General features: G+C 58.7%; 2 protein-coding genes across 4 annotated transcripts; both read left to right on the top strand.

Annotated features, from left to right (window-relative positions):
• The first annotated feature begins 264 nt into the window (after positions 1-264).
• CALB2 (calbindin 2) lies at positions 265-6,534 on the top strand. 2 transcript variants are annotated; one of them, XM_055726796.1, is made up of 11 exons: positions 265-398; positions 3,361-3,437; positions 3,630-3,719; positions 3,815-3,895; positions 4,746-4,802; positions 4,900-4,977; positions 5,109-5,164; positions 5,372-5,411; positions 5,516-5,569; positions 5,798-5,869; positions 6,112-6,534. In XM_055726796.1, exons 1-11 carry the CDS (start codon positions 308-310, stop codon positions 6,226-6,228), a joined length of 813 nt encoding a protein of 270 aa, XP_055582771.1. In that variant the 5' UTR covers positions 265-307; the 3' UTR covers positions 6,229-6,534. The 2 variants fall into 2 exon arrangements, with proteins under 2 accessions (XP_055582771.1, XP_055582770.1); XM_055726795.1 differs by having other exon boundaries at positions 3,627-3,719.
• Positions 6,535-7,565: 1,031 nt separating this feature from the next.
• On the top strand, positions 7,566-20,195 carry GOT2 (glutamic-oxaloacetic transaminase 2). Of its 2 annotated transcripts, none has more exons than XM_055726794.1 (10): positions 7,566-7,721; positions 13,112-13,268; positions 14,739-14,867; positions 15,235-15,294; positions 15,414-15,575; positions 15,795-15,899; positions 16,816-16,966; positions 17,211-17,376; positions 18,346-18,496; positions 18,987-20,195. In XM_055726794.1, exons 1-10 carry the CDS (start codon positions 7,663-7,665, stop codon positions 19,107-19,109), a joined length of 1,263 nt encoding a protein of 420 aa, XP_055582769.1. In that variant the 5' UTR covers positions 7,566-7,662; the 3' UTR covers positions 19,110-20,195. The 2 variants fall into 2 exon arrangements, with proteins under 2 accessions (XP_055582769.1, XP_027662673.1); XM_027806872.2 differs by lacking the exon at positions 7,566-7,721 and adding an exon at positions 10,522-10,540.
• Positions 20,196-21,410: the final 1,215 nt, after the last annotated feature.

Here is a 21,410-nt window from a genome sequence, read left to right as displayed (position 1 = left end):
CCTGCGGTGCCTCCGTCCCAGTATCCCGGTGTCCGCGTCCCACCCGGTGCCACTGTCCCTCTGTCCCCCCCTCCCCAGCCCCCTCCCCCCCCCCCCCCGGTGCCGCTGTCCCTGTCCATCCCCGCTCTCCCGGTATCCCGGTGCCCCTGTCCCCCCCGTACCCCCCTGTCCCCCCCGGCCCCGCGGTCCCCTCGCCCCGGCCGGTGTCCCGGGGCAGCGGCGCCCCCTGGCGGCGACGGGCGGCTGCGGCTATAAAAGGCGGCGGCAGCGGCGGCGGCGGCGGCGGCGGCGGGAGCGGGAGAGCGAGATGGCCGGCCCGCAGCAGGCCCCGCACCTCCACCTGGCTGAGCTCACCGCCTCCCAGTTCCTCGATGTCTGGCGACACTTCGACACGGACGGTCAGTCCCGGGGTACCGGGGACCCGCCGCCACCGGCCAGCCCCAAACCCGGCGGGGAGGGCATCGGGCAGGGCACCGGGGCGGGAGGGGGGCGATGGAGAGCGGTCGGGCACCCCGCCGCGGGCAGCCCCGGGGGGGACACGCTGAGCAGCTGCAGCCCGGGGAACGGGGGAGCCCCCGGGGCGGCGGGGAGCCCCCGGGGCGCAGCCCCGTCGAGTGGAGCTCCGGGCTGGTGGCGGCGATCGGCTCCCCCAGGAACCCACCGTCGGATGAGGATGGAAACCCCCAGCAGCGGACCCCGCCGGGAGCCCCCCGCCCGTGGAAAGTGTCCCGGGTCCCCTCCGCACGGACCCCCCTGGTGCCGGGTCCCCCGAGAGCTGGGGATCGCTCAGGGCTGGTGGCACCTCTGGGTGCTGCCCGAGGGGTCCTGTGCCCCGCCCCCCCGCCGGGTGTCCCCTCCCGGGAAACCCTTGCCCTTCGCCCACCACCAGCCCCCTCCATCCCCCCCTGTCTCCACGGGACCCCATGTCTGGCACAGAGGTCACTTGGAAGGGCAGAGGACAGCACAGCCACCAGCCTGGCCCCAGGGCCACTGCCTTGCCCTGGAGGTGGGGGGTGACAGCGGGGGGTGTCCCTTGCCTGCAGCACGGTGAGGAATGACCCCTCCATGGCTGGAGTGCTCGGTGCACCCCACCTGCTCCCCAGCCCTGCAAAATCTCCTCCCGGGGATGCTGTGCTGTGGCAGCAGCCCCCAGCAGGGATGTCACTCCCCCATGGAGCCACAGCTGGGCATGTTGCCCCTGGTCCTTGTCGCTGCCAGCCCCAAAAAGGGGGAGAAATGCAAAAAGCAGCATCGCTTTGGTGGGAAAATAGTTCATTTTGGTTGCGGTGGCGCAACGAAGAGCAGCTGGGGGAAAGCTCTTGCCTTTCTTGGGTCTCCTGTCCCCGGGGGGAGGTTTGGGGACACCAAAACCCCTGTGGGAGCTGCATGACGCAGCATCCCCGGCTGTACTGCTGGAGCCAGAGCGCAGCCTGCGCTGGGTGCCCTCCCAGCTGCACCCTCGGGGCCCCCCCGCAGCCCTACAGCCCCAGGGACATGAGCACGGCTGTCCTGTCCCTGTCCCTGCTGGAGCTGGCACTGGTGGCACAGTGGCACCCCAGTGGGAGTGGGCAGCTCCTTGTGGGGGTGTCCTGGCTGCCTCCTGCTGCGCCTTTGGGTGTGCTCCATCACCTCTGAAACATCAAAGCAGGCATGGATCCAGCTTGGCCTGTGGCCCCCAGGCAGGGCAAGGCCATCAGGCTGTGGCACGGCCGGTGCCCAAGAGAGGAGGGACTTGGGTGTCCAGGGAGATGGTGGCCATGACAAGGATGATGCTCAGCAACGCTGGGTGGGGGCTGTGACAGCCCTGGCCGCTCCCCTCTGCCGATGGGCACAGGGTGATGGAGGGACCCTGGGTTCATCCCCCTGTGGACAGGGCTGTCTCACCAAAGCTCTTCCCTGCGCTTAAACCCCTCTGACGGGGCGTTCACCCGCTTCCCCTTGGGTGTCTTTGATGCCCTTGCCTTGCCAGCCACTGCTGTCCTGTGGCTCCGCGGCGCAGGGCGGCTCCAAGGTACAGCTGCACAGGCTGGCTGTGGCTCTCCGGAGGGGATTTTCCATGCCGCTCTGCACCCTGCTCCCCTGCAGACACAGCTCAGACCTGGCCAAGCTGCTGCTTGGGGGAAACCAAGCTGCCGGCCATGGCTTGTCTTGTCATTATTCTTTTTCACGGCTCAAAACTCTTCCTGATGTGGTTTTTTTTCCCCCCTAGCTGAATTCAAGGGAGCTTGGGGTGTTTCCTGTAAGAGCAAAGCCCATGAGAAAGGCATGGAAGGCCAAGTTCAGCAGCTCACACCAGCACCCCGACATCACCCCAGCCCCCTCTCCCCTCCTGGGAGGGATGCTGCTCATCCGTCAGGATGCAGCTGCCATAGAGGAAGGTGCCCTGGGACCTCCCCAGGCGCTTCCATCTGGGATGTGGGTGGGTTATTCCCAGCCACCACAATTGCAATGGGGAGAAGATGCTGTTGGGGGGCCTGCAGGTGATGGTGCTGAAGGCGGTGTAGGGAGGGGTTGCGGGGGGATGCCCCCAAGGAAGAGCCCTGGTTATCCCTCCATCAGGCACTCCAGAGGAAAGGGCAGCGTTGCCCAGCTGTGCCCAGATGTTGGTGGGAGGGAGGATTTCTGGCAGGGAGGTGACACCTTGCCTGGTAGCACGGCAGAGCCACAGCACCCCCAGCCGTGGCGTCACCCTGCTGCTTCGAGGCATGCCAGTCACCACCCGGACCCACCGCGGGCAGGTGCCGCGGGAGCGATGCACTGCTGGGGCCTGGCTGAGCTGTGCTGCCGCCAAGCATCCCGCGGGCAGCCAGGGCCGTGGGTACCCGGGTGCCACATCCCAGCACAGATCCCAGCAGCGAGGGGCAGCGGGTACATGCACAGGGACCTTTCTGAGCCCCCAGTCACCTGGGGTCCCGGCGCTGAGCTGAGCCCACCCCGGGGCTGAGGCTGTGCCAGGAGCTTTGCCTCTGCTCCACATTTGCCCTCACTGGCCCTCGCAATGCGTCAAGAGGAGACAGTCCTGGTCTGGGGGTGCTCAGAGGTTGAATTAAACCCCCCGGTTAAAGCATCAGATGCAGAAAATGCATCCCCAGGATGGGATGGGGACCAAGTCCCCTGTGCCCTACAAGTGGGTGCAGGGTACAAGTCCAGGGCTATGTCCCCCCAGGCTCCCTGCAAATTCAGGCACCACTGGGTTTGTGCAACACTCCGCGTCGGCTGGTGTTTCTTTGCTGCCACAGTCATCTCGGAGCCATGTCCCTGTGCAGAGGGGGACAGGCGCTATGTCCCCCAGGAGATCCCTCCCTTGCCTCCTGCCTTCTGACATCAGGGGGGTCATATTGTGTCTTTTTCCTTCCCTAGGGAATGGCTACATTGAAGGCAAAGAGCTGGAAAACTTCTTCCAGGAGCTGGAAAGCGCAAGGAAGGGGGCGGGTGTGGTAAGGGCCGCTCCTGGTTTTGCTCCTTCCTTCCCCCATTCCCTCCTGCCCCAAAGTTCAGTCTCACATCAGCCCCATCTCCTTTGGGAACGGCACTGACGGGTAGGGTCGGGGCATCTCCGGGAGGGAAGCTGGGGGAACACCAGCGCAGGGACCGAGGCAGATGCTCCCATCCCCTCTCTTTGCCAGCAGGACTCAAAGAATGACAACTTAGGTGACAAAATGAAGGAATTCATGCACAAGTATGACAAAAATGCAGATGGGAAAATCGAGATGGCAGAGGTGAGTGGTGCTAGACCTGCAGACCCCCGGGATGCTTGCAGTCCTCCCCCCAATGATGCTCATGTTCACCCCGATGATGCCCGTGTTCCCTGCAGCTAGCCCAGATCCTGCCCACGGAGGAGAATTTCCTGCTGTGTTTCCGCCAGCACGTAGGCTCCAGCTCGGAGTTCATGGAGGTGAGCAGGGCTGGCTGTGCTGGGGCTCCCCACGGGATTCATTCCCCGGTGCCTGGCTCCACCATGGAGAAACAACTGGGAGCTGGCATCGCCCACACCTCCCTGGTCTGCCCCAGACTCTTGGCTTTAACTCAGCAAGTGGTGCTGGTTTGGGGGTGAGTGGGAGTGTGGTGTGAGTTTTCCTAGTCCTCAGCCCCCCTTGGGCACCTCTTAGGGCAGCCGCGTGCCTTGTCCCAGTCTCCAGGTGAGGTGAGCTGTGGGATTTGGAGCCATTTCTGTAAATTCCCCCTCCGCGGTGGTTGGTCCTTAGTGCCCAAAGGATGTGCTGAAGCAGACAGCACTGCTCTGGGCCACCCCAAAAACCTTGTCATGCATGGGGTGAACCTGTCCGCATAACAGGAGAGAAATCGCTGATGGGGACCGACATGTGGCTGGGGGTGGAGGGGGATGTGCAGCATCCCGCGGTCGGGGAGAGCTTGTGCTTGGCAAGGACCCACCAGTGTGGAGGTGATGGCTGAAAGAGGAGCACCCCATGGCATGGTGGGGGGGTAAACAGGGACTATTGTTTAATTGGGGGATGCAATCAAATATTAAAGCCCGGCCTTGCATGCCAGAGTGAGGATAATAGCACCTGAGCTCATGGCATGGGGCTGAACACAAGCAGCCAGCCCCAAGGGAGAGCGTGTGGCACCGGTGAGGCCACCACGATTCAGGACCGGAGCCGTGAGGTGACCCCATCCCTGCCAGGGTGGTGAGGGATGCTCCGGGGGGGTTACGGGGCGCACACGTGTCAGCAGGGGGGGAAACACGGGACACAAGCCCACCCTAACGCTGGGCGGCTGCTCCGCAGGCTTGGCGCAGGTACGACACGGACCGAAGCGGCTACATCGAAGCCAACGAGCTCAAGGTGGGCTGTGGGCACGGGGTGGGCTGAGGTGGGCCCTGCTGGGGGGGCACCCCCGCTGGGGGGGCCAGGGTCAGCCAGCAATGTCCCCTCCTTCCAGGGCTTCTTGTCAGACCTGCTGAAGAAGGCAAACCGGCCCTACGATGAGCCCAAGCTGCAGGAGTACACACAGACCATCGTAAGTGGGACCTGGGGCTGGTGCCGGCACGGCAGGTTGCCCCCGCCCCGGGGTCTTGGCACCCCACGGCAAGTGGGAGGGAGGGAGGGGAGGAGGCGGTGGGTGACTGGGTGCTGCTTGTGTCCTGGCAGCTGCGGATGTTCGACTTGAACGGTGACGGAAAGCTGGGCCTCTCGGAGATGTCCCGGTAAGGTCATGGGCGGTGAGAAGGAGGTGCTGGGGAGGGAGAGGTGGCCTGAAACACTCAGACTCTTCCTGGACTCTGCTCCACCTTCCCAGAAAACGGTTTTTCTCTTTAATTTGCTCACATTTCTGAGCAAAAAGTCATTTTGGTTTAAAAATAGCGTCTTTTCCCAGCTGCTTCCTGCTCATCCCTGCCCTTCTTGTTTTTCAGACTTTTGCCTGTGCAAGAAAACTTCCTTCTGAAGTTTCAGGTAAAATAAAAATAATAATTAAATAACCCCCCAAAACGTTCCCATTCCCTGCTTGTGCCTCTGTGCCCCCCCCTCACGCCACAGTGTCGCTTGCTGCTGCCCAGGGGATGAAGCTGTCCTCGGAGGAGTTCAATGCCATCTTCGCCTTCTATGACAAGGTAGGGAGCCGCCTCCGTGGGAACTGCCCCAAACAAATATAACCTGGCCAAAAAAAAAAAGTCCAGACCCAGGCGTTTTGGGGAGGGTCAATTCCCCGCTCTGACCTGGGGTGCGAGCACTGGGTTTACCCCTGGCTGTGCTGGGTAAGGGTTTGGGGGTGCCCCCCACACCCATGCCCAGGGGGGCTCGTGTCCTTCCCCCGCTGATGTCCCACTCGTGCTATGCAGGACGGGAGCGGCTTCATTGACGAGAACGAGCTGGACGCGCTTTTGAAGGACCTGTATGAAAAAAATAAGAAAGTAAGTGGGGGCAGAGCCCAGGTGCCCCCCCCTGGACCCCCCCTGCCCCTCCTCCCCTCTCCCAGCAGCATCTTCCATCTGCTGCATCCACACTCCCCAGGGACATGGAGAGATGCTGGTCCAGGTGCCAAGCCCGTGTCCCTGTGGGACCGGAGCTGGGGGGGGGGTCCCAGCCTGGGGGTGCTCCCCAGGGAGAAAGGGGGTGCCTAGCCCCACCCCCTCACCCCACCCCCACCTTGCAGGAGATGAACATCCAGCAGCTCACCAACTACAGGAAGAGCATCATGAACCTCTCCGATGGGGGCAAACTGTACCGCAAGGAGCTGGAGATCGTGCTCTGCAACGAGCCCCCCATGTAGGACCCCCCACGCCACCCCACACTCCTCCTCCCTGAAAACAAGCACAAGGGGGGAGCACCCACTACTGCCCCCCCGCCAGCGCTCCCCCAGCGCCCCTTGGATCTGCTGTAGGTCATTAAAATCCCACTTCGGAGGGGGAAAAGCCCTTATTTTATTTTTTACCCCACCCACCTGGCTGATTTAAGTTGGTGTTAGGTTGGGGTTTTTTTTGGGGGGGGAGCATTTTCATTTGATTGGTCTCTTTTTGAGTTGTTATTGTTTACCAAAGAATAGTTTACAAATAAATTCAAGTACTGCTAGACTGGAGCCCCTGTTTCCCCGTCCTGTTGGGGGGCCTGGCTGGGGGGAGAGCTGGAGCTTTTGGGAAGCCCCTATAGAATGGGGGGTGGGGGTGTCCCTGGGGAGCAGAGCACAGGCTTGGTGACCTCCAGGACAGCACACCTCCCAGTACCCCAGTATGGCCCAGTTCAGACCTGTATAGCCCAGTATGGTGCAGTATAGTCCTGAATGGCCAAGCACAGCCCTCCACCGCCCAGTATGGCCCAGTACAACCCTATACAGCCCAGTATGGTGCAGTGCAGTCCTGTACGTCTCAGTACAGTTCTATATGTCCCCATATGGCTCAGTGCAACCCAGTACAGCCCAGTAAGGCACAGAACAGTCTTGTATGGCCTCATACAGCCCACCACATCCTAGCTAAGTCCTTTGTATCCCAGTACAGCCCAGTGCAGCCCACGGCATCCTAGTTGAGCCCTCCATATCCCACTATAGCCCAGTACAGCCCAGTCCTGTATAGTCCAGTGCAGCCCAGTAGAGCGCAGTCCAGTCCCATATAGTCCAGTGCAGCCAAGTAGAGCACAGTCCAGTCCTGTATAGTCCAGTCTGGCCCAGTACAGCCTGGTGTGGCCCACTGCATCCCAGTCCAGTCCTCCACATCCCAGTGCAGCCCAGTATAGTCCAGTACAACCCAGTGCAGTCCAGTATAGTGCAGTACAGTCCTGTCCTGTATAGTCCAGTGCAGCCCAGCAGAGCACAGTCCAGTCCTGTATAGTCCAGTCTGGCCCAGTACAGCCCAGTGTGGCCCACGGCATCCTAGTCCAGTCCTCCTTATCCCAGTGCAGCCCAGTATGGTGCAGTACAGTCCTGTATGGCCTAGTATGGCTAGCCAGGTACAAGATGGCCCCGTACAGCCCGGTACAAACCCACCGCGTCCTGAGTCCCCCGTAGCACAGCACAGCCCAGTACGGCCCCGCGCGTCCCACCGCGTCCCAGCCGAGCCCTCCGTGTCCCAGCGCGGCGCAGGACGGGGCGGGCGGCTGCAGCGGCCCTCCCCGTCCGCCAGGGGGCGGCGGCGGGCGCGGGGCGGCGCATGCGCGGGGCGGGGCGCGGGGCCGTGGTGTGAGGTGCCCGCCCGCCAGCCCGCTCGCCGCCGCCATGGCTCTGCTGCACACACGCCGGCTCCTCGCTGCCCCGCGTCTCGCCGCCCGCGCCAGGTGAGGGCTGAGGGGCGGCTCGGCCCCTCGGGGCTGCCCTTCTCTGCTGGCGGAGGGGCTTCGCCGCTGCCGAGTCGGGTGCCGGGCGGCGCTGCGAGCCGGGGGGCCGCGGGCCCTTCGCCGGGAGGAAGCGGGTCCCTCGGTGGCGCCCGTAGGGGCCGCGGGTGACGCGGCGCTGGGGAAGGGGGTTGCCGGGGGAACGGTGCGCGGATTGGCTGGGGAGCGCTGTGCGGCGGGGGTCGCGCGGTGCTTCTCCGCTCTCCCATTGGCTGCGGCCGGACCCGGCGCCCCCGGCCTGCCCTTGAGGGACCGCCGTGGAGGGCGCGTGGGCACGTGCGCCGCCGGTACCGTGCAGCCGGGCCGGCGTGCTCGGGGGTGTGCGGCGGAGCCCTGTGTGCCGTGCAGCCGGGCCGGAGTGCTGCTGGCGGTGCGCACCGTGCAGCGGCGCTGGCGGGACCATGTCCACCGTGCAGTGGGGCTGGCGGGACCCTGTGCACCGAGAAACGAGGGCATGGTGCTGCTGGCGGTGCGCACCGTGCAGCGTGGCCGGTAGGACCCTGTGCACGGTGCAGTGGAGCCGGGGTGCTGCTGGTGGCGTGCACCGTGCAGCAGGGCACGAAGGACTGCATATGCTGTGAAACGGGTCCGGGGTGCCTTGTGCAATGCGGCCGGGGGGACCAGTTGCCCTGCGAAACGGGGCAGGGGTCGTGCCGCCTGGCCTGCCCTGTGTAGCGGGGCCAGCAGGGCCCCCGGCGCCGTGCGGCCAGCCCTGCACCCTGGCACGGGGCCGCCGTGCCGGAGCCATGCGGGACCTTCAGGCCTGTGAAGCCCGGTGCCCCCGGAGTGGCTGCGAGGCCGGCAGCTCTGGGTCCGGCTGTCGGAGGCCAGCGCAGGGTGGGCCGCGGGGTGCAGGTGCAGCCCGGGCCCTGCGAAGCCCCCCCGACAGCTCCACGGAGGATGGCCGGGAGCCACGGCGGTGGGCTGGGAAGCGGAGCCGGGCGGGTACGGCCTCGCCGCCCTCCAGAGCCCTGCGACTCCCGGCCCACGCTGCCTTGGAAGCTTTAAGGAACGGCTCCCGGCCCTTGTCAGAACAGGAGAGCAGTGGGGTTTTTTATTTCCCCATTCCAGCAGATAAAGAAGACGTATTAGATATTGATTAACCGCGTTCTGTCCAGCACGGCCCTTCGCTGCCTTGAGACAAACGCTCCCGGTCCCTGCTGCTTCCGAGGCCGCCCCTCTGGCTCTTCTTGGGCAGGTTCAGACCAGCAGCTGCCAGGAACTCGTGCTTTGTGCCCTCGGCCTGTAGCAGGCCTGTGGTAGGTATGCCAGCCCACTGGCTTTGTTTTTCTCAAGCTTGTTACACAGCAAACCACAAATTACCAAACTGAATTGAGGTCACCTAAAAGAGACCATCCCCTTTGTAAGGAAAGAGCCTTCCTGCACAGCCCAGGCTGTTCCCATGAGTGGCTCCTTATCCCACCGCAGGGGTTGCCAAGCAGTGACTAGCAGTTTGTTTCCTTAATCTTAAGCAACTTCACGTGGTGCTGTTACCATTGCTCAGTGCCCAGAATGGTCTTTCTGAAATCAGCACAGAGCTAAAGAGATAAGAAATGGTTAAAATGTTGCCTTGACACACAAATGGTAATTAAGACGATAACAGCCTGCTGCTCTGATGTATCAGGAGACAGCTATTTTAAATGCTTTTCTTGGTGGGAAGCTTACTGCTGCTGACTGGGGCAGTTAAGGTTTAGGCTTGAAAGGATGGTGGTAGCCAGCAGCCTGCTGGCATTGTTCTTATGCAAATATTTGCTTTAGCTGTGGTATCCGGACAGCAGCGCCTTTGGCCCCTCCGCTCTGCTCTGGCTTGCAGAACTGCCGCAGGGGCTTTGGCAGAGGTTTTGAAATCCAGTATTTTATGTGGCTCTGCCTCAGGGGACATGGACTGGTCTCTTCACAATGGAAACCTTCATTGGACTTGTAAATGGCTTGCTTGCCTAGAGGAAAACCTGCTTTTTGGGCTTGGCTTGGCTTGAGTCCGTAAGCATGCTCCTAGGTCTCTGCAGCTCAGGCCACAAGTTCCACATACGTTTTTGAAAGGTGTTGCTGATTTACACGGTTCCAGGTGCATTTTCCTGCCCTCTGTCCCGTCTGTCACACTGCACTTGCAGCTGTGTGTTAAATGGGCTCGGGAGACCAGCCTAGCTGAAGAGGACGGAAACTACTTGAATATGGGCTCTGATCAGCATCTAAACTCTGACTCGGGCCACCTGTGTTCAGGTCATATAGCCGGAGAATGTGCTTGCTTTGGCTTACGTCAGGTATCCCTCAGGTAGTTCAACACCAGCTTAAACTTGCCTTCATCTAGTTTTCCACACTGAAATGCCTCCAGCCTGGCAGAGTTGATGTGCAGTTTATAACTTTGCCCTTTATTCAAGAGCAATGCTCTTGTTAATTGCTCAAAATAAAATATAATGCAGTGCAGAGATGACAACATTATGGTAACGTAGGGGTAGTGGTGTGTTGGGACATGTGGCCTCAGATCTCTAGTAGATCTCTTTTCCCAAATCCCTGTCTAGAAAGCTTTGCCTCTTTGATTTCTTGGGCATCCTGATGTGAACTCAGCCTGGCCTTTTTTCTCCTGTCTCCCTGCAAGCTCACCTCCCTGGAAATGACAGAGGAGTCTTCCTTTGGCCTTCACCTGAAAACCTCCAGGCTGAGAACAGGAAAATCAGTCCTAAACCTACCCTTCGCTGCTTTAAGCCGATAGAAAGACCAGCTCAGAACAAACGTGCTTAACTCTCCGGAGTGCTACAGCTTAGGTAAACGCCTGCAGGATCAGCATTAATTGCAGCAGCGTAGTATGTTAGAGCCCAGTGACCTGCTTAAGTGTCTGCAGGATTGGGCCCTAAATACCCCAAACAGTAAGCTGCTTGGTGAAAAGCCCGGCAGAAGGAAGGTGCTGTCACCGTCCCTGAAGCAGCAGCTCCTTAGAATTAGATGGCTGGGCGTCCGTAGCCCTCGATACCAAAATAATCCTGGACCAGGTGAGCTGTGGAGGGACCTGCGGACGCTCCTGTGCAGAGTGTGTTTCTCTATTCCCCTGCCTCTCTGTTGCTGGGAAGGCGTTGGGAGAGGTTTTCCAAAGCAGCGCTGTGTGCTGCCTGAACCTGCGGTGGGTTTGTGCCCTGACAGCCCCTCGGTGTGTCCTGCTCAGGCTGGCTGCACCGGTCACTCCATCCCTGCCAGCTGCAGCCAGGATCCCTCTGTGGAGGGCAGGTCTTGCTGGCATCACTGACTCATCTGTTTTTCTAAGTTGATCCTGTACTTAACTGGAGAGGTAATTAAGACTTGTTAGTGGTCCAGAAAATGCTAAACACATCTTCCAATTTTAAACTAGCCCAGTTGGCTCTATCTCGTATGTGTTTGCTGCACTTTTTTCCACAGAGCCTGCCAGGAGGAGAAATGGAGGCTTTTTATTTGGAAAAGCTGTACTGATGGGAAGAGTAAAGTCTGAAGAGGGCAAACAATGTTTGGGGTTCCAGGAGATGCAATCTTCATACAGGTGATAGTGCAAAGGATGTATCGAATAAACTTGGGTCTAAATGGACCCAAAACAGGGAGAGAGCGGAGGGGGAAGATGATTTTGTGAGTTCTGCTGATCACGTTAAGCGTTAGAGCTTCCTTAACCCTCCTGGCCCTCGTACCTCACAGCTGAAGGCAGCTGTCACCACACTGAGTGCTCTGCAGGGGTTCTGGCTGGCTTTTGGGGTGGCTCCAGGCTGCTTGCATTGCCTGGGGCAGGATCCAGCCCCAGGGTGGCATTTCCAAATTAGAAAAGGTTGTTATCTTCAGGTAAGGTTGCCCTCCCTGGGCTGCAAAGCTTGTAAAGCTGATACGTGGCAGCCATCTCACTGTGTGCTTCTCCTTTAGCAATTGAGACTGACTCCTGCCCTGGAGGAAACAAGCCCTGTGCTGCATGCTTTGTCCCACACCCAGCTAGGGGATCTGGGTGGGCGCTTGCGTGATGCTGTGAGTCAGGATGCTCAGAGCTGCTTGGAGTCCTTGTCTTCAGTAATCCTGCCTTCGGGAGGGGGCTGTTACAGCCGTAGCCCTCTGCCGGGCACGTTGGCACGTTAAAAACCACCACACTGCTTCGCTTGCGCTAAAGGAGACCTTATTGCTCTCTGCAACTACCAGAAGGGAGGTTGTAGCGAGGTGGCGGTTGGTCTCTTCTCCCAAGTAACAAGCAGTAGGACAGGAGGAAACGGCCTTAGGTTGCACCAGGGGAGGTTTAGATTGGATATTAGGAAAAATTTTGTCACCGAAAGGGTGGTCAAGCATTGGGACAGGCAAGTGGTTGAGTCACTGTCCCCGGAGGTTTTTAAAAGACGTGTAGATGCGGTGCTTAGAAATGTGGTTTAGTGTTGGACTTGGCAGTGCTGGGTTAACAGTTGGACTTGATGATCTTAAAGGTCTTTTCCAACCTAAACCATTCAATGATTCCATGATCTGCAGAACTGCAAAGCCTGGACGTGGGACTGGGCAGAGGCTGTGGCCAAAGAGAGTAATGTGTTTCTTTTTATAGTATGGTCTTGTCTGCCCTTGACATTAAGAGAGCCTCTATGTCTTCAGGGTGTCCTGCCAACAGGGCAGAGGCAGGTGGCTTGAGGGAATGGGGCACACAGCTCCTTCTGACAGAGGGAGGTTTTGTGCTTGACAGCAAGGGAAGGAACCTTTGCATCAAGAGCTTGTCACTTGTCACACTGGGAAGAAAACATCCTCTGCAATTTCCAGGAAAACAGCATTTGGCTACAACATTGCTTTTCGAGTGAGGCAGAGTTTGTAGGCTAGGGAAGGGAAATACCTTTGTGAGGTCAGCCAGCGTTGTGGGAAAAGCGGGTCAGTTTTCATGCAGAAGAGCCCTTCCAGGAATTTGGAAGAGGTTCTGTGTTCATGCTTTGTGCAGTTGTCTGGGTCTGGCCAAGGTTCCCGGGAGGGGGCTCACCTACACCCTCTTGCCTGTAGGCTGTGGAGGGACAGCACTGGCCCAGAGCATAAGGTGGCTTCTGTTCCAAGGGGCCTTTACTATCAGCACAACAGGCAAACCATTTCCATATGTTAATGGCTTACTTGGAGGGAGTTGGTTGTTTTCAGCCACAGTGAACTGATGCCCTTTGCCCGTTCTGTAATGTACGATGCAGTGTCAGATCATGGAGCGTAAAGGAGTTGTGTCCTTTTTCCCCTGGATAATTCTGTTAGTGCTGCTTGTACCTTTTCCAGTGGTTGAAAGACAGGATTTCCCTTGCGGTTTTCTCTCCAGCCATGTTGGTTCACGTCTCTGCGCAGTTTTCAAACCTAATGTTTAGCTTCTTTTTTTTTCCCCCCTTCAGCTCATGGTGGTCCCACGTGGAGATGGGTCCCCCCGACCCCATCCTGGGGGTGACAGAAGCTTTCAAGCGCGACACCAACTCCAAGAAGATGAACCTGGGTGTGGGAGCATACCGAGATGACAACGGGAAGCCATACGTCCTGAACTGTGTTCGCAAGGTGAGCCTGGTGCTGGCTGCTGGGCAGGGCTGGACCCAGGTGTTGGGCACCCTGGGGTGTCAGGGAGGGGAAGGCCTCTAAGCAAGGTTTCCTCTTGGTCTTTAGAATAAGCTTTGTCTCTAATGAAGCACAACTGTATTCCGGATGTCTCTCTTGGCAGTACTAATGCTTTTGAGACACAACAGAACTGTTAAGTAGTAGGGGGTAACATGAGGAATGCGTGTCCTGTTCCCATCCAGGTAAATTTAATTTGTTGCTGACTTTCACAAGCTCTCCAAGCCAGCTGTCCTCTGAACTTCAAGGTGTTTCTTGAATAGGCTGGTGTTCCCTGGGCCAGCCCACATGGGAGGAAAGAGCTGACATTGTCCCCTTAATGGATTAGTCTTAGAAATTCTGCTAAGCCATTGTTACCAGTTTCTCCATAAGCCAGTCTAAAACTCCAGTCCAAGGAGCTGGATGTGGACACTGCCCTTGAGGGGATTACGGAGCCCTCCAGGGCTGTAAGGGTAGAAATAGGCTGTTAAATAGCTGCCAGCTGACACACATTGACTGGCTAGTCTCCTTGGCGCAGGGAGGACACATTGTCCATGTTTCTCATCAGTGTGGGGTTTAAAACCATCTCTTGCCCTCGCTTTCCCTGTGTTAGCACGGATCACAACCGGGGAGCCTGGGTAGCGTTGCAGGAAGTTTCCTGGTGGTATGTGAATGCTGCCAGGGTCTGTCCCACTGCTCCGGGAGCATGGATAGGGTTCCCAGAGGGATCCGTGTGTCTCCTTTGCCGTATTTTTCCTGACCATGGCTCCTTGTCTGCTGTTCTTGCTTCCACTCTCTGATCCAGTGTTAGGTAACGACTTGGACTGATTTCTGATGGTGGGTCTGTTCAAAAGTAAGAGAATACCAAAACTGGGGGGTGCTGTGTTTAAGGGTTGGGTGAGCTAGCTTTCAGACAGGCTGCTTTCAAAATCACCTGGGGCTTCTGGATTTTATTTTAATCTTTTTTTTAACCTGCTCCGCCTAGTTCAGTAACGCTCCCAGCATGATGAGGGCTTGCAAAGGGCTCGCTAGCCCACCTGGTTTTGGGATGTCTCCCATGTAGGGACAGTCTCTGCCTTTCAGTGACAGTCAGGTCTCGTCTTCCTGCAGGGCAGTGCCCACTTGGGCAAAGAAACATCTGTTCTTGTGCAGCGACACTGACTTGTAATGGGCTGGAGCAGTGCTTTCCTTTGGCACCAGTTCCCTGGCTCTGCTATATCGATGCTGGCACCCACTGTGGGCTCTGGTGGCCGCTGGGATTTCATCTGAAACGTTCACTGCTGCCCCTTGCTTGGAATGAGCACCGAGCTCTGGAGGGAAACTCCTGTAAACCAGCCTTTGTCCCTTTTGAGTGAGCAAACACAAAGTGGCCTTGAGCTGTCCACCATCCTCCCCATGGTGATGCCTGCCTTGCTGAACGTGTGGTCTCCTTCCCAGGCGGAGGCCATGATAGCATCCAAGAAGATGGACAAGGAGTACTTGCCCATTGCGGGGCTAGCGGATTTCACCCGGGCGTCTGCAGAACTGGCTCTGGGTGAAAACAGCGAGGCTTTCAAGAGCGGTCGGGTAAGGAGCAGGCTGGGAAGCGGGGGGTGGGCAGTGCCATCTGACGCACGGTTGGTACGTGGGTGCCCAGCAAAAGTGGAAGAACTGGCAGAAGTACTTGTGCCTCTTGAGTTGTGGGCTAGCTGGGCCCAAGGATAACTGCTTCCCTCTGAGGGCTGGGGTGAAACAGCCCTTTCCAAGGAGGGGATCTGACCTTGCCGGGGTCGCACTCGCTGCCCTGCAGAGCTGGAGTTGCTGACCCATGCAGTCCCCTCCAGCCCCATGCTCCTGTTCTGGTGTGCTTGTGCCAATGCTGATGCAGTGACTTAGCTTTCCCTGTATCATACCATGGCTGCTCAGACTCATGTTTTTGTTTCTTCCCTTGCAGTATGTCACTGTGCAGGGTATTTCTGGAACTGGATCTCTGCGAATTGGAGCCAACTTTTTGGTGAGCCTTTGGCTGGTGGAGGAAGGAAAGGACATATTTTGACCAGAGATGAGTATTTGGGGTTTTCAGAGTGCTTGAATCTGTTTAACCTGTTCGAATACTCTCTTTCTCTTGATCAGCAACGGTTCTTCAAGTCTAGCCGTGATGTGTATCTACCCAAACCATCCTGGGGCAATCATACACCCATTTTCCGTGATGCTGGCCTGCAGCTTCAGGCTTACCGCTACTATGACCCCAAGACATGCAGCCTTGACTTCTCTGGAGCCATGGATGACATTTCTGTGAGTTGCCTGCCATGAAAATGCCTGGAAGCAGGAAGGTGATGCGGGGACATGAGTGACCTTCTTGCTTTAGCCTAAATATGATGCCTTAAGGCACCAAATCAAGGCTAGAAGCCTTGCAGAGCTTATCTAAGCTGTGAGGGCAGGAGTCTCATCTCAGCTTCTGAGGAGAGTGCGCAGATGTTACTAATAACGCTTCCTCTGTAACATCTTCCTTAGAAAATTCCAGAGAAGAGCATCATCCTCTTGCATGCTTGTGCTCACAACCCCACCGGGGTGGATCCCCGCCAGGAACAATGGAAGGAGCTGGCAGCTACAGTGAAGGTGAGCAGCAGAGTGTTGCAGGGGTACAGCGCTGTTCCTGAGAAAACCTCGTCTCTGGGCTTTCATGGGTGGCATCTGGCCTTCACTGCGCTAAAGGTTACTCCCTTCCCTGAAGCCTGGATGGGTGTCGTAGTCCTGTACTGAAGATGGGAGCCAGACAAATGCACCCCTAAAGCTTCTAGCTGACCATCAGACTTTCTCCTGGCACCTTCCCAGGAAGCTGGGGTAGGGAGACCTGAAAGGAAGGAGCAGCAGGGTTGAAAGAATGAGCTGTGATAGCTGGAAGGGGGGGCTCCCAGTGCTGGTGTATAAAAAATGCTAGATGATCTTTCACGTGCCTGGTGTCTCCTCACAAGCTTCAGCTGGAAACGGACAGGGGCAGTTCTACCTTCATCCTTCTCCTCTTCCTCCTCCCTGCTGCTCCCCCACAAGCTGTAGGTAGTTAAATTTGGCTTGGGGATGCCTGGCTTTAATAGCTTCCTGAGAGCTGGTCGATAGCAGAGAAGCTTCTGGGGCCTGCTGATGGCTGTGGGCCTCCTGACCTGGGCAGTGCAGCTGGATTGTCTGCCTGGAGGTGTTGGAAGGGCTGGTGCCTGCCTAGAGAGTTCCCAGGTGGTTTTCCTGAAAACTGAAGACAGAGGAGAGGCTAAAATAGAAGAATTTATTACTGCTGAATCCAACTCTGCCTCCTGGGCCAGACTGCACATCCCATAAATATATGGGGAGGGTCTTTACCTGCTGTTTTGATGTGTGGAGGGTAGCTGTGGTTTCTGAGCTGCCTTTCCATGGCTCTACTTCTGGAGGAGAACAGTTGCAATTGAGCAGGCTGCTGCCTGCATGGCTCTTTTCAGCCTGCTGCCCTGCTCCCTGGAGGGGTGCGCAGCTCCTGTGACACTCTTCCCCTCTTTGCTGGCAGAAACGAAATCTCCTCGTGTACTTTGACATGGCCTACCAGGGCTTTGCCAGCGGGGACATCAACCGGGATGCCTGGGCTGTGCGGTATTTCATCGACCAGGGTATCAACGTTGTCTTGTCGCAGTCCTATGCCAAGAACATGGGGCTGTACGGTGAGTAGGCGGGTGATGTGGAAATGGTTTCGTCCAGGCTGCTGGAGGGACTCTGCTGCCTCTGGGGTTTAGCAGCCCGTGTCTTTCTGCTGCCTGCGGTACTGCCTGGGGGGCAGGAGATAACCCACTGGGGGCTGGTGGAGACCCTTCTGGGGAACAGGGCTCCACTAAAGCTACGTGGCATTTGGATAAGTCCTGCCCTAGCCCGAGGGCAGAGGCTGAGACCTGATTGCCCCTCTTTCAGGAGAGCGTGCGGGCGCCTTCACGGTGATCTGCAGTGATGCAGAGGAAGCCAAGAGGGTAGAGTCACAGCTGAAGATCCTCATCCGCCCCATGTACTCCAACCCACCCCTGAACGGAGCCCGCATTGCCTCTATCATCCTGAACACCCCTGACCTGCGGAAGGAGTGGTAAGGGGGAACTCCCAATGCTCATGACGATGAGGTGTGAGGTGTCTTTGTGGCAGCCCTGTGCTGTGCTTGCTGCCTGCTGCTGTCACGGGCAGCTCTTAGCTTCAGGAGTACAGTCAGAACTGTGTGCCACCCCTTTCCTCTGGAGAAATCCCTGCTCGTGTCTTGGTATCAGCTGGTATCAGCCCAGGCTGACACAGGTGGGTATCGCTTGTGTTACCAAGGCAGAAAATGCTGTAAAGGAGGGGATAAAGCTCCCCTAGGACTGAAGGCTGCTGAAGCTGCCTGTCCAACGAATGGGAATGATTGACTGAGGCGTTGTATCCTTGTAGTATGTCTCACACGGGGTAAGTGTAAGCCCCCTGAGAATAAGAGCCAGGAATGTAACCCTTGTGCCCTAAGCCTGCTTCCTGGCATCAGCCTGTGCTGTTCTCCCAGCCCCTCGGTGTCGAGTCCCTGCCGGCAGCTGGCCTGGCAGAACAAAGGCTGGCAGCGTGCTGTGGCCTCGCCGGGAGCTGTGCTCCTTTGGCAAGCTGATGCTTGTGCCTGAGCCAGGGCCCAGCAGAGATGTCTCCTAGTTGTGCTGCCTTAGAGCAGGGGATGTCTGCCTGCACTGGGAGGTACCCCTGCGTTCTTTGTTTATCTGCAGATTTATTTTATCTAGGTTTAGGCAGTGCTGCCATGAGGCCTCCTACTGACCTTTGGCTTTCAGAAATGAGAGATGCCTATGCTCTGGTAGTGGCGTCCAACAGCTATGGAATAAGTAGGTAGCAGTCAACTTCAGGTACCAGGAGAAAAAAAGCAGGTCCCCAGCTGGAGCTACAGATTCATGCTCCCTGGTTTGTGCTCATCTGCATCCCTGAATGAGGCCCTTCCAGCCTGAGAGAATTGATTCCTGGTAGTTGCAGGGGGCAGCAGTGTCAGTGCATCCCAGCCCTGCTCTGAGCGGTTCCTGTGTTGGCTTTTCAGGCTTGTGGAGGTGAAGGGCATGGCCGACCGGATCATAAGCATGCGGACTCAGCTGGTGTCCAACCTCAAGAAAGAGGGATCCTCCCACAGCTGGCAGCACATCACTGATCAGATCGGCATGTTCTGCTTCACAGGGCTGAAACCAGAGCAGGTAAACACAGTTCCTCCAGTCTCAAGGTGTTGATTGTGGTCCCTGTCAATAATATCTTGACTGCAGGTGCCAAAATGAGCCTTTATAAGCAGTTGTTCCTCCAGGAGGAGCATCCTCCACGCCCTCAGTGCTGGAGCATCCTGGAGACCCAGGTCTTGCTCTGTTCCCTGCTGTGCTTGTGGAGGTTGAAAGCAAATGTAGCTTGCTAATCTGTCAAAGGAAGCAGTCATTTGGTGCTGCTCTGAGGTGACCTTAAAGGTCAGCTCAAGTGAGGTGACTCTTAGCTGAACACCTGCAGTGTTTGTGTGTTGCCTGAGAGCTGAGCAGTGTCTCTCTTGGCTCCTAGGGTGCACTGCTGGCTCTGCGGGTAGTGGGATGCTGTGTCTGCTGGCACCCAGTTTGCTTTCAGTTCTGAAAAGTTGGGCAAATTTGCACTCTGCTAACAGTGTAGAGGTTGGCCTGTTGTTTAAACTCTGCTCCTTCACCACAGGTGGAGCGGCTGACCAAGGAGTTCTCCATCTATATGACAAAGGATGGACGAATCTCTGTGGCGGGAGTTACATCTGGCAATGTGGGTTACCTGGCTCATGCCATCCATCAGGTCACAAAGTAAAGACAAAGGTGTGCTCTGGAGCTGGTGGCTTTCCCTTCCTCACCAGTCAAAGATGGGGAAGGAAAGGAAACAAGCAGAATACGTTCAACCACAGCACTTGACGCCGCTGCTGAATGTATCTTGTAGATGAGTTATTGTAGAAGCCTAGTCAAATCTGCCCTGCGCTGCGGAGCAGGGCATCATTGCTGGCTCCTGCTCGTCAAGCCATTCTCCCCTGCTGTCCATCCTTCATCCGTCAGCCCCAGCACCCATCTGTGCTGGAGGAATCAAATGCTTAGCACTGCCATCCTACCGGCGTAGGCACCAAAGGCTTCCCCACACTCATTCCTCCATGAGAGGGCTTTGGGAGGCTGTTGGCCACTGGCCCAAGCAGCAGCAGGTGAAGAGCTGGGTGGGCCAAGGGGGAGGCTACTCAGGTGCACTCCTCTGACCTTGTCAGCTGGTCCTTGCTTCCAGCAGGCTCCATCCTCCTAGCCTGGGGCTAGGCAGTGCCAAGCTGCCCTCTGGCAGCCAGCTCTGAGGACTTATCACTGCTAAGAAAATCTGCTCCATTGTTGGCTTCGCTCTTTCCATCTGGGAATCTCCTTTCAGGTGTAGTTCACAGTGGCATTGCTGTGTGGGGCAGACCAGCGTCCCTCCTCTAAACCTGCCTGGTTCTGACTTCACTCCTGTATCCTGAGGTGAAGCAATTTCTCACTCCCCCCCAATAAGAATGTTCTCTGAAAGCTGCTCTCTGTTGGTCTGTGCCTCTCCCCATTCCTGTCACAAGCCCAGCAGCTTGGCCCTGTTCCCCCCCCCAGCACCCTCCTTGCACGGGAGAGGCTTTGTGTGTCCCAAAGCCATGAGCCGAGTGGTGGGCCCTGCTGTGTCCCCTCTCAGTGGGGGTGTGCAGGGTCTCCCTTTCATCTGCTCTATGCAGCCAAATTTCTGGTGCTGCCAGAAAGCAGGAGGGAAAGATCCTGAAGGCGGTCTGAGAACTGGCAACTTGAGAGACATTCTGTCCTCCTAAACTGGGTGTCCTTGAGGCCCTGTGACTCACCGGACTATGGTTTTTAATCCAAATAAACTGGTGCATGGCTGTGTCAAGCTGGGAACTTCATCCTGTCCCTTGTGCGGGTGGATCCAGTCCCTTCTGTGCACCGAATGTTCCCTCTGGGGGATGTTCCGGCACAGGGCATCATGTATGGCCAGCACAACCCTGATCCGAGAACCTGCGTGGGGAGGGGGCAGCTCCCACCTGTGTGTCCCGAGGGCGGCGGGGTGTGCGGGCTGAGGCAGCCCGTGGCAGGGACCTGAGATGTGGGTGTCGCTGGGGGTGGGCGAGTTCCCCCAAGGGTCCTTTGTCCGTCCCCCCCTTCCCCCAGCTCGGCCACTGCGGCACGGCGGAGCATCCCAGTGGCGCAGCCCAGGGCCCTTCCTCGGGCGGGGCGGGGGGCGCGGTCGATCACCCGTGGGGCTGCACGAGCCTCCTCCATCCTTCCCCGCCGGTCCCCGTGGCAGCCGTAGTGGGGCGTTTGGCGGAGCAGCCGTGTGTCCCTCCGGGCCCGCAGGCTGCGGGGGCTGACGCTGCTCCCGGCGGCCGGTTCGCACTTGCCCGAGGGTGCCGGCCCGGCCCCGCGCCCGCCGCCGCCGCCTGCTCCCGTTTGCGCAATAAAGCGCTTTCGCCCGGCTGCCGGTGCTGCCCCGCGGCGCCGGGCGCTGTCCCGCGGTGCCCCCCGGGCCCCGCACGGCTCGAGAGCCGCCCCCCTTCCCCTGGCGTCAGCCCCCTCTGGGTTACAGTGACAGCCGAGCCCGGGGGCTGCCTGCCCGCTCTCCCCGCGGGTGGCGGCGGGCTGGGCTGTCCCGGGGCGGACGCGCTCTCCCGGGGGCGGGGCGGGCCGGGGGCGGACTACAAGCCCCGGCGTGCAGCGGGCGGCGCGGTGCGGGGCTGCGCCGCTGCGGAGCGCGGCTGGGGCCGCGGCTGGGGCCGAGCGGGCTCCCACCGCCCGGTGAGCGGGGCGGGGGGCACCGGGGCGGGGGGGGGGGGCACAACGACCCGCTGGGGCCGTGTTGTGTCGCCGAGGGCACCCACCGCCATGGCGGGGTGGCTGCCACGCTCTGCGGGCCTCGGTGGGGCGGGCGTGGGGTGCCGCCGGGGACCACGCGGGGCCGGAGGGCTGGGGGGCCGCGGGGGGCTGGGGAACGTCTGCGCTCAGGGTGGCCGGTTGTCACCAGCACGGGGGCTTTGCGTGGGGTGAAGGCACGGCCTGGGGAGCTGGGGCCTGGCCCCCCGGCGCCCCTACACCCGGGGAGTGGGCTGCC

The sequence above is a fragment of the Falco cherrug genome, chromosome 14 (genome assembly GCF_023634085.1).
Source record: "Falco cherrug isolate bFalChe1 chromosome 14, bFalChe1.pri, whole genome shotgun sequence".
NCBI lineage: Eukaryota > Metazoa > Chordata > Aves > Falconiformes > Falconidae > Falco > Falco cherrug.
This window is presented reverse-complemented; position numbering and strand designations above follow the sequence as displayed.